This window comes from Rhinopithecus bieti, unplaced genomic scaffold (assembly GCF_001698545.2).
Source record: "Rhinopithecus bieti isolate Rb0 unplaced genomic scaffold, ASM169854v2 scaffold_11161, whole genome shotgun sequence".
In the NCBI taxonomy this organism is placed as follows: domain Eukaryota; kingdom Metazoa; phylum Chordata; class Mammalia; order Primates; family Cercopithecidae; genus Rhinopithecus; species Rhinopithecus bieti.
Genome location: NW_016806937.1, coordinates 1,940,487 through 1,954,370, shown reverse-complemented (window position 1 = coordinate 1,954,370; position 13,884 = coordinate 1,940,487). Strand labels below are relative to the sequence as shown.

At 50.1% G+C, this 13,884-nt stretch overlaps 1 protein-coding gene across 5 annotated transcripts in view; it reads right to left on the bottom strand.

The window, feature by feature from the left end:
* Positions 1-3,461: 3,461 nt before the first annotated feature.
* The window catches only part of DRC7 (dynein regulatory complex subunit 7), a 35,323-nt gene continuing 24,900 nt past the window's right edge, over positions 3,462-13,884 (bottom strand). For 3 of the 5 annotated variants that reach the window (XM_017878887.1, XM_017878888.1, XM_017878889.1), the window contains 10 exons: positions 12,336-12,408; positions 11,226-11,354; positions 10,936-11,064; positions 9,241-9,461; positions 7,862-8,077; positions 7,216-7,326; positions 6,756-6,866; positions 5,285-5,479; positions 3,848-3,987; positions 3,464-3,753 (listed from right to left, as the gene is read on the bottom strand). In XM_017878887.1, coding sequence (XP_017734376.1) covers positions 3,660-3,753; positions 3,848-3,987; positions 5,285-5,479; positions 6,756-6,866; positions 7,216-7,326; positions 7,862-8,077; positions 9,241-9,461; positions 10,936-11,064; positions 11,226-11,354; positions 12,336-12,408 — 1,419 coding nt within the window. In that variant the 3' untranslated portion in view covers positions 3,464-3,659. Of the gene's footprint in view, positions 3,754-3,847; positions 3,988-5,284; positions 5,480-6,755; positions 6,867-7,215; positions 7,327-7,861; positions 8,078-9,240; positions 9,462-10,935; positions 11,065-11,225; positions 11,355-12,335; positions 12,409-13,884 lie in introns of all 5 variants that reach the window. The other 2 variants (XM_017878885.1, XM_017878886.1) reach the window with 1 other exon arrangement.

Here is a 13,884-nt window from a genome sequence, read left to right as displayed (position 1 = left end):
TCAGGGCTCCTTGGGTTCACACGACGCTCACTACAACCCTAAGGGGTAGGAATTCCTGTTCCCATTTACAGATGAGGAAACTGAGGCCCAGGTTAAGATGCTTGCAAAAAACCACACGGTCAGAAAGTAATAGCCCCAGAATTCGAACCCTTGTTCTGAAAGCCGAAGCATGGGGGAGTCCCCACTCTACCTTCTGGGTTCAAACGATTCTCCTGCTTCAGCCTCCCGCGTAACTGGAACCACAGGCGCCTGCCACCATGCCTGGGTAAGGCTAGTTTTTGTATTTTTAGTGGAGACGGGGTTTCTCCATGTTGGCCAGGCTGGTCTTGAACTCCTGACCTTAGATGATACACCCGCCTCAGCCTCCCAAAGTGCTGGGATTACAGGCGTGAGTCACCGCAAGGCACCTTTAAAAGATTAGAATAACATCGGATCAAAGCTGGCTAGTCTGTAGTTCCCCTTAACTTTTGTATTATAAAAAAAACTAAATAGAGAAAACTTGAAAACACAATATCATGATACCACGTAGATTCCAGCACTTGTTAAGTTTGCCATATTTGCTTCGTCTGTGTGTCTTTTTCTGAACCATTTGAAAATTGTAGATACGACATTTCACCCCAACACCAAATACTGAGCATGTAGCCCTTAAAAATAAGGCCCTTGGCCAGGCGCAGTTGCTTGAACCTGGGAATCACTTGAACCTGGGAAGCAGAGGTTGCAGTGAGCCGAGATGGGGCCACTGTACTCCAGCCTGGGCAACAGAGTGAGATCCATTTCAAAAAATAAAAGTAAAGGCCGGGCGCGGTAGCTCACGCCTGTAATCCCAGCACTTTGGGAGCCTGAGGTGGGTGGATCACGAGGTCAAGAGATCCAGAACATTCTGGCTAACACTGTGAAACCCCGTCTCTACTAAAAATACAAAAAATTAGCCGGGCGTGGTGGCGGGCAGCTATAGTCCCAGCTACTCGGGAGGCTGAGGCAGGAGAATGGTGTGAACCCAGGAGGCAGAGCTTGCAGTGAGCTGAGATCGTGCCACTGCACTCCAGCCTAGGCGACAGAGCGAGACTCCGTCTCAAAAAAATAAAAAAAAAAATAATGACCTTATTCTACATAACAATTGTATCACCACTGCTAAGAAAATTTAATTCTCTAACAACCAGTCCATTTTCCCATGTCCCCAGTCATCCCAAAAACCTTTTATGACTTTTTTTCTAACTAGGAACCAATCAGTATTCAGCACACTTGACTCTTTTAAGTTCTTTCCATTTCTGTCCCCAACCTTTTATTTGTATGACATCGATCTTTTGAAGAGATCAGGCCATTTACCTAGTAGATTGTCCCACGTTAGAAATGTTTCCTTTTAGTGTCATTTACCTGAATTTCCTGAAGTTCTTGTTCGATGGAAGTTCTTCTTAAATGCATTTCTTCCCTTGAATTTCTTAAGTTAGGGCTAAAGGCTTGATTACATTCATGACAACAAGCACTTAAAAACACTCCAGAGGACACATTGTAAGTGTACAAGGTTGATGAACTTTTACAAACTGAACACACCCAGGTCAAAAAGCAGAACATGACCAGAAACCAGAATCCCCTCCCAGGGCTCCATGCTCACATCTATTCACTAACCCTCACACTCCAAGAGTGACGGTTGTCCTGACTTCTAATATCACCAGTTACTTTTGCTTATTTTTGTTCTTTACATAAATGGAATCATTCAGTATGTACTTTTGTGTCTTGAATCTTTTGACATTATACTTAGGCAGTTCGACCATATCATTCCATATACTTGTGTTGCAAGTTCATTTGTTTTCATTGCTCTATGATATGGTTTGGCTGTGTCCCCACCCAAATCTCATCTTGTTAATTGTAGCTCCCATAATTCCCACATATGGGAGGAACCCAGTGGGAGATAACTGAATCATGGAAGTGGTTTCCCCTGTACTGTTCTCATGGTAGTGAATTAGTCTCATGAGATCTGATGATTTTATAAGGGATTTTCCCTTTCACTTGGTTCTCATTCTCTCGTCTGCCACCATGTAAGAAGTGCCTTTCGCCTTCCACCATGATTGTGAGGGCTCCCCAGCCATGTGGAACTGTGAGTCCATTAAACCTTTTTCTTTACAAATTACCCAGTCTTGAGTATGTCTTTACCAGCAGTATGAAAACAGACTAATACACTCTATAACCTCAATATCATTGGCATTTGGAGCTAGATCATTATTTGCTGTGGGGAGCTGTTCTGGGCATTGTAGAATGTTTAGCAGCATCCCTGGCCTGTATGCACTAGATGCCAGTAGCATTCTCCCTAAGCAGTTGACAACCCAAAATATCTGTATTTTGTATCCATTCTGCTCTTGATGGACATTTGGGTAACTTCCAAGTATGGTGCTATTATCAATAATGCTGCTATGAACATTCTAGCACATGCCTTTTGGCAGATAGCTATCTACATTTCTGTTGAGTTGTTCATCATTCTTACTTGATGAATGATGGATTGGAGTAGAATCTAAGGGTAGAATTGTTGGGCTTTAGTTTAGCTTTAATAGATAATGCCAAGCAGTTTTCCAAAATGGTTGTACTGATTTATACTTTCACTAGGAAGGTTATTTGGGAGTTCCAGTTGTTTCTCATCATCACCAGTACTTTTTATTTTTTTCACACCAGAGGGTGTTGTGACATTTCATTTCCCAGATGACTCATGAATTTGACAATCATTTCATGTGTTTTTTGACTATTTTTTAAGCTAACATTTAATGACTGCTTTCTATGTGCCATTTCCAGCCTCCCTGCTTTATGTCTTTTTTTTTTTTTTTTTTTTTTTTTTTTTTTTTGAGACAGGATTTTAATCTGTTGCTCAGGCTGAAGTGCAGTGGTGCAATCATGGCTCACTGCAGCCTTGACTTCGTAGGTGAAAGTGATCTTCCTACCTCAGCCTCCTGAGTAGCTGGGACTACAGACTCATGCCACCATGCCTGGCTCTTTTCTTTTTTTTTTTTTTTTTTAAGAGATGGGGTCTTCCTTACTATGTTGCCCAGGCTGGTCTCAAACTCCTGGGCTCAAGCGATCCTCCTGCCTCAGCTTCCCTAAATGTTGGGATTACAGGTGTGAGCCCCACACCTGGCCACAAGTCTTATTTAATGCAACAATACTACCCCATTCTACAGATCAGTATCTGGTAAGAAGAGGATCTGGGATTCAGCCCTCAAATCCTGGGGCATGCATCTTAGCTTTCCCCATCCCACCTGGTGAGGTGGGCCACCCTAGTCACACTGAGATCTAACCAGTTGTTTGCAGATGGCTGTGGGACCATATGCAGAGGTGCTGTGAAGACCTGACATTCCAATGGAGAGAAGGACAGGAAGTAAATGACAGGCCAAGGGGAGGAAGCAGGTGGTCCCAGGCTATAGATAATGGAAGAAGAGAAAGCCTGCTGCTGGAGCTTGTGAAGTGCGAGGCACAAATGGCCAATTAAGAGTGTGTCTATTTACAGGAAAATCAAGAGAAGCAGGAACAAACAGGGCTGTAGGAGAGGTGGGCTGGCAGTGAGGCCAGGTGTCTGTGTAAACAGGCATTGATTGGGTAGAGGGAACACAGGAGCCAGGCTTCAGGGAAGAGGTTTCCTTTCTCTGGCAGTTCTGGCTGAGGCCCCAGGAGAGACATCAAGCGAATATTTTCTGGAGCTCCCCCAGGCGTGGGTCCTTGTAGAGCTTTTCCTCCAGAGCCAGGTACTTCAGTGGGGCCAGTTCCTTGTGTCTGAAGTCAGAGGGGCAAGGAAAGACGGTGAGAGGTAACAAAGCTGGTGGTCCAGCCTCCCAGTGGGTTCTCTCCGCCTGCCCTGCCTGCTCACCGATTGAGGCGCTGCTCCAGGATGCGAATGCGGAACATGGCCTGAGAGCAGTAACTCAGGTACAGGTCTTCATCCTCAGGTGTTAGCGTCACCTGGTTCTCCTGGTACCACTGCTGCTTCTTTTGCAGCTCCTGGGTCTCCTGTGGTCACAGGGAGGACAGAGAAGGAGGGCTGACAAGGCTGACCTTCACCCAGGCTGCAGGCTGCAATCCCACTGGTCACTAGACAGCCCCATGACAGTTGGCCCCACTGTCCCCACCCACACAAGCCACCTATCCATAGCTGCCACAGAGGCAGGGACCACAAAATATCTTGGGTGGGAGCCAATGGGGTCATGTTTATAAGGGATGTCATGTCTATGAGGTCAGAGCAGGGGTCAAGACTGAGAGAGCCATGTAGCTCTGGACAAGTTACTGGCATTTTCAGAACCTGCAATTTCTTGTCTACAAAATGAGGGTCATTGTACTACCCCCTCCCCTTGTAGAGCTCCTTGTGAAGATTAAGTGACATAATCTTAGTAGTGCATGGGAACTACATGGTGTGTGCCTGACCAACAAAAATGGGTCAAGGACTAGGAGTTGTTATAATGTACCATCTCTCTGTCTACCCAGCCATCTGCCCATCTATTCCTCTGCCCATCCCTCCACTCATCCCTGCCCATCCATTCATCCATCCATCCATCCATCCGTCCATCCACTCATCCATCCAACTGCCCATCTATCCACTCGCCCATCCATCCACTTGCCCATCCATCCATCCACTCATCCATCCACCCACCCACTCACTCACTCATCCCCCCAATCATCCATCCATCTATCCACCCATCCATCCATTCATCCATCCACCTGCCCACTCATCCATCCACTCACCCACTCATCCATCTGCCCACTCACTCACTCAATTCATCCACCCATCCATCACTCCACCCACTCACTCACTCATCCATTCATCCACCCACCCATCCATCCATCTACCTATCCATACATATACCCATACACCTATCTATCTACTCACCCATCCATTCATCCTCCCATCCATCTACCCATCCATCCATTTATCCACCCATCCACCCACCCATCTATTCATTCACCCATCCATCCATCTATCCACCTATCAATCCACGCACCCATCTATCTATCTATTCATCCATCTATCTACCCATCCATTCATCCACCCATCTATCCATCCATCCATCCATCCACCCACCCACCCACCCACCTATCCATACCTACACCCATCCATCTCCCTATCCATTCATCTATCTGATAAACAAGTGTGAGGAGGAACAACTCAGTCATTTGGAAACTCCAAGCATTGACATATTCATCCCCCTCATCAAGCCCTCATAAGCCTGTGAGGTGGTGGGCAGAGAGCCCTAGGCCCATTTTCTGGATGCAGATGCTGAGATCCCTTCCCCAACAAAGGTGCTGGCGGCACCTTCTCAAAGCGGGCCTGGATGAGGTTGGCCTTGTTGATGAGCCGCTGCTTGAAGTCGCTGAGGCACTCATCCTTGAGGCGCACTGCCTGCCAGCGTGTTAGTTTCTCTCCTGGCGGGAGCTGGGCCAGGAATGGGGCCAGGTAGTCCAGCTGGGTCTCCATCTGCCGCAGGTGCTCTTCATGCATCACCCGCTCCTGTAAGGGTGAGGGGCAGTCAGCAGAGACGTCTCCAGCTCTGCATCAACAGTGTGCCAGCACAAAGCGAGACCTCACAGCCAGGTCCCAGTCCCGGTGCATGGTGCCTCCAAGACAGGCCTTAGAAGGGCCTGCATGCTGGTCTCTGGACCTGTGGGGTTTTTTTTTGTTTTTTTTTTTTTTTTTTGAGACGGAGTCTCACTCTGTCACCCAGGCTGGAGTGCAGTGGTGTGATCTCGGCTCACAGCCAGCTCCGCCTCTTGGGTTCACGCCATTCTCCTGCCTCAGCCTCCCGAGTAGCTGGGACTACAGGCACCTGCCACCACGCCCAGCTAATTTTTTGTATTTTTAGTAAAGATGGGGTTTCACCGTGTTAGCCAGGATGGTCTCGATCTCCTGACCTTATAATAAGCCCGCCTCGGCCTCCCGAAGTGCTGAGATTGCAAGCGTGAGCCACCGTGCCCAGCCTCTGGACCTGTGTTTACCGGTGACAGCCAACTCTTTTTTTCTTACATGAATTTGTGTCTCTCTATCTGAGCTTTGGTTTCCTTCTCTGAGGATCTGACAGGATCATGTCTGTAAAGCACGCAGCCTGATGCCTGACAATCCACAGCAGATGCTTATTCAGTCAATGGTAGTGGTTATTAATGATGTTAGTTAAAAACTGCCAGTAACTCCCTTCACTTTTCTTTTCCACCCTGGGGTCTGTGTCCTACATCTGCAGACAGGGGTAGTGAAGTTGGAGACGTGGGGGCAGACACCTTTCCCTGGGATCTGAGAACGGTCATCTGATGCACCGTCCTGCCTCACGATCCCCAAACTATTTTTAGAAATTGGTGAAAGGGATTCAGAAGCCAGCCCTGTAAACCAGGTGGGGCCTTGCAACCCGATGGTGTAACCCGAATGCCCTCCCTATGCTGGAGAGCAGGAGAGCACAGGCCTGGAGCCAGAGGTAGCTCACTGGGGCCACTGACCCAGGGTGCAACCTCAGTGGGAGCCCTGAGTAGAGGTGGGCACATAATTTTAATTATTTTCCCAACCACAGGCCTTGGCTTGGCTACAGACCCTGGGGATCGGGGGAGACTTTGCCCAAATCCCAAGTACTCTTTGGGATGAACCACAGAAATGGTCAGCTCGGCAGCAAGGATGACCACATGGTATCAATAACCGTACCCCCCACAGAGGGTTTCTCAGCAGAATCCCTCATGGTCCCCACCACCCTGGAGGCCGGGGGGTCTAGGAAAAGCTGGGGCCTGGAGAAGGGATTGGGACTGACCATGGCCTCCCGATATTCCTTGCTCTTCTCATTCCGCTTGGTGTCATAGATGGAGATGGTCAACGTGTGCGCCGCCTCCTCTTCCTCTCGAAGCTTCAGGATCTCCAGCACCTGAAATGAGAAGTGTTGGAGGGCGTGATGAAGACACCCCCCACTCCTGTAACCCCAGCACTTTGGGAAGTCAAGGAGGGCAGATCGCATGAGTTCAGGAGTGTGAGACCAGCCTGGGCAAAATGGAAAAACCCTGTCTGTTGAAAACAAAACAAAACAAGAAATTAGCCAGGCATGGTGGTGTGCACTAGTAGTCCCAGTTACCTGGGAGGATGAGGTGGGAGGATCACTTGAGCCCGGGATGTACAGCCATCATTGCACCACTGCATTCCAGCCTGGGTTACAGAGCGAGACCCTATCTCAAAAACAAAGATACCGCCCACCTGCTCACTCTCCCATAGAACCCTACCTCCAGCTCTGACTCCCAGACCTGATGTCTGGACAGCTTCTCCTCCCTCTTCAGGTGCATCATGGCCTCGTACTGGTAGAGCAGCTTCTTGGTGTGCTCCATGGGCTCCACCTGGGACAACAACCACCTCGGTAACACAGAGAGGCTGCCATGATCGGGGCATAGGACCACGTGGGTTCAAATCTACCCCTGCCACTTTCTAGCTGTGTGACCTCGAGCAAGTTGCTAAACCTCTCTGAGCCTTAATTTTCTCACTTATAAAAATACAGATAATAATAAAAGAGAAACTGAAGACTCAGAAAAGCTGGGGACTGTGCCGGGAGAGTAAGGGTTTGACTAGGAAGGCTAGCCCCTCCCCCAGAGCCTCCCTAGGATCTGAGGTTTGCCCTGACCAGGAGTGGGGAACATGAGGAGTCGTCTTAGCCTGCTGAGTTCTCTTTTTTGGTAGAAAAGGGAAGATTTTCAGAGGAGCTGCAAAGAGAAGGGTCCCCAGATGGGAACTTTTGGTTTTCCCAAGGGGCAAAGATGAATTTGGGGGCCGGAATTCACCAGTGCCCATCCAGGCTCTCCCAAATTGCTGGAATAAGACAAAGAGCCCCAGTTCCTCCTACACCCGACCCCTGCCCGCCGTGGTCCCCAGGCCCACCTCGAAGCTGATGCACATGTCGGGCGTCATGATGATCTTGTTGCCCTTGCTGTCCACCTCGGTGCGCCGCAGGAACTCGCGCTTGGAGGCTGTGATATGGTCGTCGCGGCAGTGGTAGCGCAGCTGGATGCGCTCCTCCGCCAGCAGAAACACGCGCTCTGCCACGTCCTCCTCCGCGGGCTTCGCTGAGTTGCGGAAGAACCGCTCTGTGATTTTCTGGGAGGCGAGAACAAGCAAAGGATGAGGGTGTGAGAGATTTCTGTGCATGCCCGCAGGCAGGAGCAACGGACCTTCAGGACACTGGAGTCTGGGGTTGTTTGGGGATTCATGTGGAATAGCCCCTCCTGCTAAGCAGACAATGGATTTCGTGGGTTCTCAGGGCCACGCCACTCTAGTCCTGTATGTTGCTGGGCCCCTCCTCAGCTCCTTCAAGACTCTGCTTGCCTACCTCAAGAGATGGGGAGCTCACCACCTCTGCAGGCAGCCTACTCCATTGCTAGACCCCTAGACATCCCTTACTGCTAGAAAGAGCTTCTTTGGCATGCTGCCATTACACACAGTTGCCAACTAAATTGTAATGATATGGAGGGGGAAATGCACAATTTCATGTTAAGTGGGTAATACAGGGACTACAATTCCCAGATCCCTATCTCAATTACGTTAGAAAAAACTCTCAAAACCAAACCTATAATCCATGGTAATATATGAGAGATGCCATTCTGAGATATTTTTGCTTTTCTCTACATTCTTACATGTTTTCCAAATGTTTAGTCATGAGTGTGTATTTTTGCATAACAATAAGGAAATAACACATCCTTGGCCCCACGGTTGAGGGCACAGTCTGGCACCAGACAACCCCAGGATGGTGCATTTGGTGATACGATTTGGCTTCGTGTCCCCCCACCCAAATCTCACCTTGAATTGTAATAATCCCCATAGGTCAAGGGCGGGACCAGGTGGAGATAATTGAATCATGGAGGTGGTTTCCCCCATGCTATTCTCATGATAGTGAGTGAGTTCTCCTGAGATCTGATGGTTTTATAAGCGGTTTCCCCTTTGCTCCACCCTTATTCGCGCTCCTGCTGCCTGGTGAAAAGGACCCTTCTGCCATGATGCAAAGTTTCCTAAGGGCTCCCCAGCCATACGAAACTGAGTCAATGAAGCTTCTTTTCTTTATAAATTACCCAGTCTCAGGTATTTCTTAATAGCAGCATGAGAACAGACTAATACATTTGGTAAAATGCTTTGTTCATCATTGGTGCCCTTGGATATGTCTCAGGCCTTAATGCCACTCCAGAGCCAGGGCTCTCACCATTCAGAGGTGACATCAGCTGCCAGAGAAGGAGGGCGACCTGTTCCCAGCCTCGGCGAGCTCTTACCACAATGGGCCGGGGGTTTGACTCTGCACTGCTCAGAGCGAGTTTCTTGACTCGGGGTCCGAAGTTGGCATGGCGGTAGGAGAGGAAGTCTGGGCGTCCTTGATAGTACTCTGTCATTGTCCTGGCTGTCTCCTCCCGCTTTATCAGGCCATCCACACGGGCCATTTCATAAAACTCAATGACACGGTCCATCTCAGGTTGCATGGACTTGTACGAGTGCACTGGGTGGGGAGCGGGAGGTGGGAGGAGACAGCTACATGAGCACTAGGAAGTATGGCTGCTGGCTTGATCGTCCAACCCCAGGCCCAGGGAGAAGACAGCCCCACATTATGGATGAGGTTAACTATGGAACCAGTCCCCTATTGCTGGGTGTTTAGGTTGTGTACAACTTTTTCTGATTATTACCAACACCATGATGAACATCTGCATCGTGCATTTTTCATTCTTGTCCATTATTTGCTAAGAATAAATTATCAGCAGTGGAGTTGCTGGGTCCAAAAGTGTACTTTTTTTTTGAGATGGAGCCTCGCTCTGTCACCCAGACTGGAGTGCAGTGACGTGATCTCAGCTCACTGCAATCTCCGCCACCTGGGTTCAAGTGATTCGCCTGTCTCAGCCTCCCGAGTAACTGGGACTACAGGCACCTGCCACCACACCTGGCTAATTTTTGTATTTTTAGTAGTAGCAGGGTTTCACCATGTTGGCCAGGCTGGTCTCAAACTCCTGACCTCAGGTGATCCACCCAAAGTGCTGGGATTATAGGTGTGAGCCACTGTGCCCAGCCAAAAGCATACACGTTTTGTGGTCATTATCAATATTTTGCCCAACTGTCCATAAAAGTTCCAATTTGCTGTCACATCAACAGTGACACAGAGTGACTGTTGCTGCCACACTTGTTCATACCCAGTAGTACCATTTTTTTCATCTTTGCCAACATGGGGGTTATAAGATGGGTCCTTTATTGGTTAGGGACCTTATTAGTTTCTTTTTTTCAATATCAACCTCCAAATGAGGTTGATCATTTTAAAAAATGTATATTACCCCTGTACTTTTCTTTTGTAAATTTCTTGGTCAGGATTTTTTTTTTTTTTTTTCCTTGAGACAGGATCTCTCTCTGTCACCCAGGCTGGAGTGCAGTGGCATAATCTCGGCTCACTGCAGCCTGGACCTCCTGGGTTCAAGTGATTCTCCTGCCTCAGTCTCCTAAGTAGTTGGGATTACAAGCACGTGCCACCACTCCTGGCTAATTTTTGTATTTTTTGTAGAGATGGGGTTTCACCATATATCTCAGGCTTGTCTTGAACTGCTGGGCTCAACTGCCCACACTGGCCTCCCAAAGTACTGGGATTACAGGTGTGAGACCCTGTGCCTGGCACTGCCTCCTTTAAATATGGCCTCTGCCGTGCGACCTTGTGGTGAGGTTCTGGCCTGATTTCAACCACTGAACAGGCATGTGGTGCCCCCTTTAGCTTTCCTGGAGGAGCATTTGTCATGTTTCCTTAGATTTTCTGAGCTTTCCCTGACCTACCACACATCGGGTTTGCTGAGGGAGGCAGGGCAGCTTCTACTACTTGCTGCCCAAGAACCCGTGTGTAATATGTATGCTGGTTCCTCCCACCATATACCACCTGCCACAGGGTGTGTGAGGCCTCTACCCCAGGCTCCTGGCCGGCCCAGGATAGGGGAGCCACGCACCACGCAAAGCCTGGGGGTGGCCGGGTTTGAAGTAGTCAGTCTTCAGGTCTGTGGTCTTGTTTATGTGTTTCAGCTCCAGCATGTCCTCCCGGTTCTGGTACCACTCCTTTATCTCCAAAATATTGGTACCTGTGGGGCCGATGGATGTTTGCTGCAGCCAGGCCAGCTCCCCTAGTCTTTAACCCCCACTTACTCCAGGCACACAGAGGCCAGCAATGCCCCCAGAGAGAGTAGAAGCCACCCCCACCCCTGGGCGGGCCTGGACCCATGGCCAGAGCAATCCCCCTTACACTCGAGGTCCTCGTAGGTGGTGAGGCGGCTCACAAGGCCGTTGCTGTTGAGGTATGGGGCCCACTTCTCCAGCTTTGCCCTCTTGTACTGAATCACCTTCTTCCCATTCGGGCAGCGGGTCTCAAATGCTGTGGACACAGTCAGCTGGGGTCTCTCCTTCCTAGTTTGGGGGAAGGGGGGGCCAGCCCTGCCCAGCCACTCATCCATCCACTGCCCGTTCTCTGTGTGCTGAACTCCTTTGGCCCCAAGCCCGATCCAGGGAGGCCGAGGAGAATAATCACCAGGGGTGGCCCCAGCCCTAGAGCGGTTCTCAGGCCAGACAGAAGCACAAATCCATCCAAGATCTGAGTGGATTTGAGCCCCATCAGAGGGTCTGCCCCGCAGCCAACAACACTATTCCACCCACTGCCAGGCCTTTGCTTGTACAGGTCTCTGCCAGAAACACTATCATCCTCTCCTCCTCTTGTTGGACTGACTCCTTCAGATCCTTCAAAACTTTGCCCAGGTGACCTCTAGCCTACTTCTGGTACCCCTTTCTGCTCACCCATCCCCAGGCCCTAGCCCCAGTGCTGGGCTGGGTGTGCCTCCTCTGGGTTCCCGTGACACCCTCTCTGGCACTTCCCACCCTGATGAAATGGCCCATGCCCTCCCCATAGGCCTGGGTGCTTCCTAGGTGGGCACCAGCAGATATTGACATGGAGCATGACAGCCCCTGCCCTCCTGCCTTCTCTACCTGCCCCTGTCTGGTCCTGAGACCCCCTGCACCATCTGGGCACTGCCCATAGCCTCCTCTGGGTAGAAGAGTGTGAGGGGGAATGGGCTGGGTTCCCAGGCCTTGCTGCTGCCCACACGCCATCATCCCACACATGCTCACTAAGCTGCGTCGCCCTGTGTGCCTGACTGGTGTCAGGGCCTCGGGGTCAGAGCTGAGTGCTTGTGGCAGGAAGGGAGGAGGGAGGGAGAGAGGGTGCAGCTGAAGGTGGGAAGGGTGGAAATGTGGAGCACGGCATTCCCTGCTGTGTCCCCCCGCCTCACTGCTGCTGCAGACCTCTCTAGAGGCCCAGGAACTGGATCTGGAGAGGGTAAGTGAACACACAAATAGAAAATACCTTCCGGGGAGATCTCAATCTGTTCCACCCACGAGTGGGGCATGTCGAAGCTCTTATCCTCATCCTCCTTGCCCTGATGGGAGAGAAGCGGGTGGGGGAGGTGGTGTTGGTCAGGGCCTTGAAGCAGAAGTTATGGTCAAAGTTCTGTCTCTGCCTGCAGAGCCAAGCCAAGGTGGTCCATTGCCTTCCCCAGGGGAACTGGAGGTCATGAGCACGACTCATGATGTGGAAGAGGAGGAATCTACTCTGGGCAGGGAGCCCTTCCCTATACCTGCCTGGCTTAGGACAGCAGCACCCCCTGCCCTGGCTGCAGGCCCTTCGTGATTAGAGAGGTGTTTCTGGAGTCAGGGTGCCCAAGCCCCACCCTCTCTCCAAGACCAGCTAAGGGGTCCTGGGCAAGTCTGTTAACTGCTCTAAGCCTTAGTTTTCTTAACTGTAAACTGGACCTTTTAGGAGGATTAAATGATATAATGTCTGTAAAGGCCTTGGGACTCTGTCTGGCTGACATTATTATTATTATTATTATTATTATTATTATTAGAGATGGAGTCTTGTTCTGTTGCCCAGGCTGGAGTGCAGTGGCATGATCTTGGCTCACTGCAACCTCCATCTCCCAGGTTCAAGTGATTCTCCTGCCTCAGCCTCCTGAGGAGCTGGGATTACAGGCATGCGCCTACCACACCCAGCTGATTTTTGTATTTTTAGTAGAGATGGGGGGGCGGGTCTCACCATGTTGCCCAGGCTGGTCTCGAACTCCTGACCTGAAATGATCTGCCCATCTTGGCCTCCCATAGTGCTGGGATTACAGGCGTGAGCCACCATGCCTGGCCTCTTATTGTTTCCTCTCTGAGCCTTAATTTCCCCATTTGTGAAATAAGGCCTGATCTAGATAAATGGTCCTCAAACTAGATAATCACAGAAACTTGGATAAGACTTTCTTATCTTAAAACTTTTTTTCCACAAACATTGCTCATACGTCTGACACCTGCTTATCTAATTGTGACATGTTGCAGGGGACAAAAATAGGTGAGCAGTCAGCAGTTAGTTAGTATTGTCAAAAATCTCTAAGACAGCCAGGTGGGTGGGCTGTCACCAGGGGTCTGTTTTTTCCTGGGGGTCCATGACTGGGCTCTGACTCTTTGGGTTGCCCTCTGTCCATCTTTGCTGTAACGAGGGCTCTTGGGCCAGGGTGGACCAGGACTCTGTGACTGGAACTATTTGATTATTAGCCATGCTGGCACTAAGCCAGCTGCCTGCAGGGCTGGGCTCTCAGGCCCTGGCTGGTCCATGCCCCACAGCCAGCAGGGGGCGCCTATGCCCGGATTTACTGCACACGAGCTGTCCCCAGTCTCTGGAGATGAGGACGCTGAGAACATTTAGCACCCTTTTCAGGCAGTCTACACTGCTGTACCAAGCATATCACATCAAGCAGCCCCAGGAAGGAACAGAGTTACCACTGAGAACCCAGAATGTGGAGCCAGACTGTGTAGGTTCAAATCCCAGCTCTGTCACTTACCAGCTGTGTCGCTTTGGGTAAGTGACTTAACCT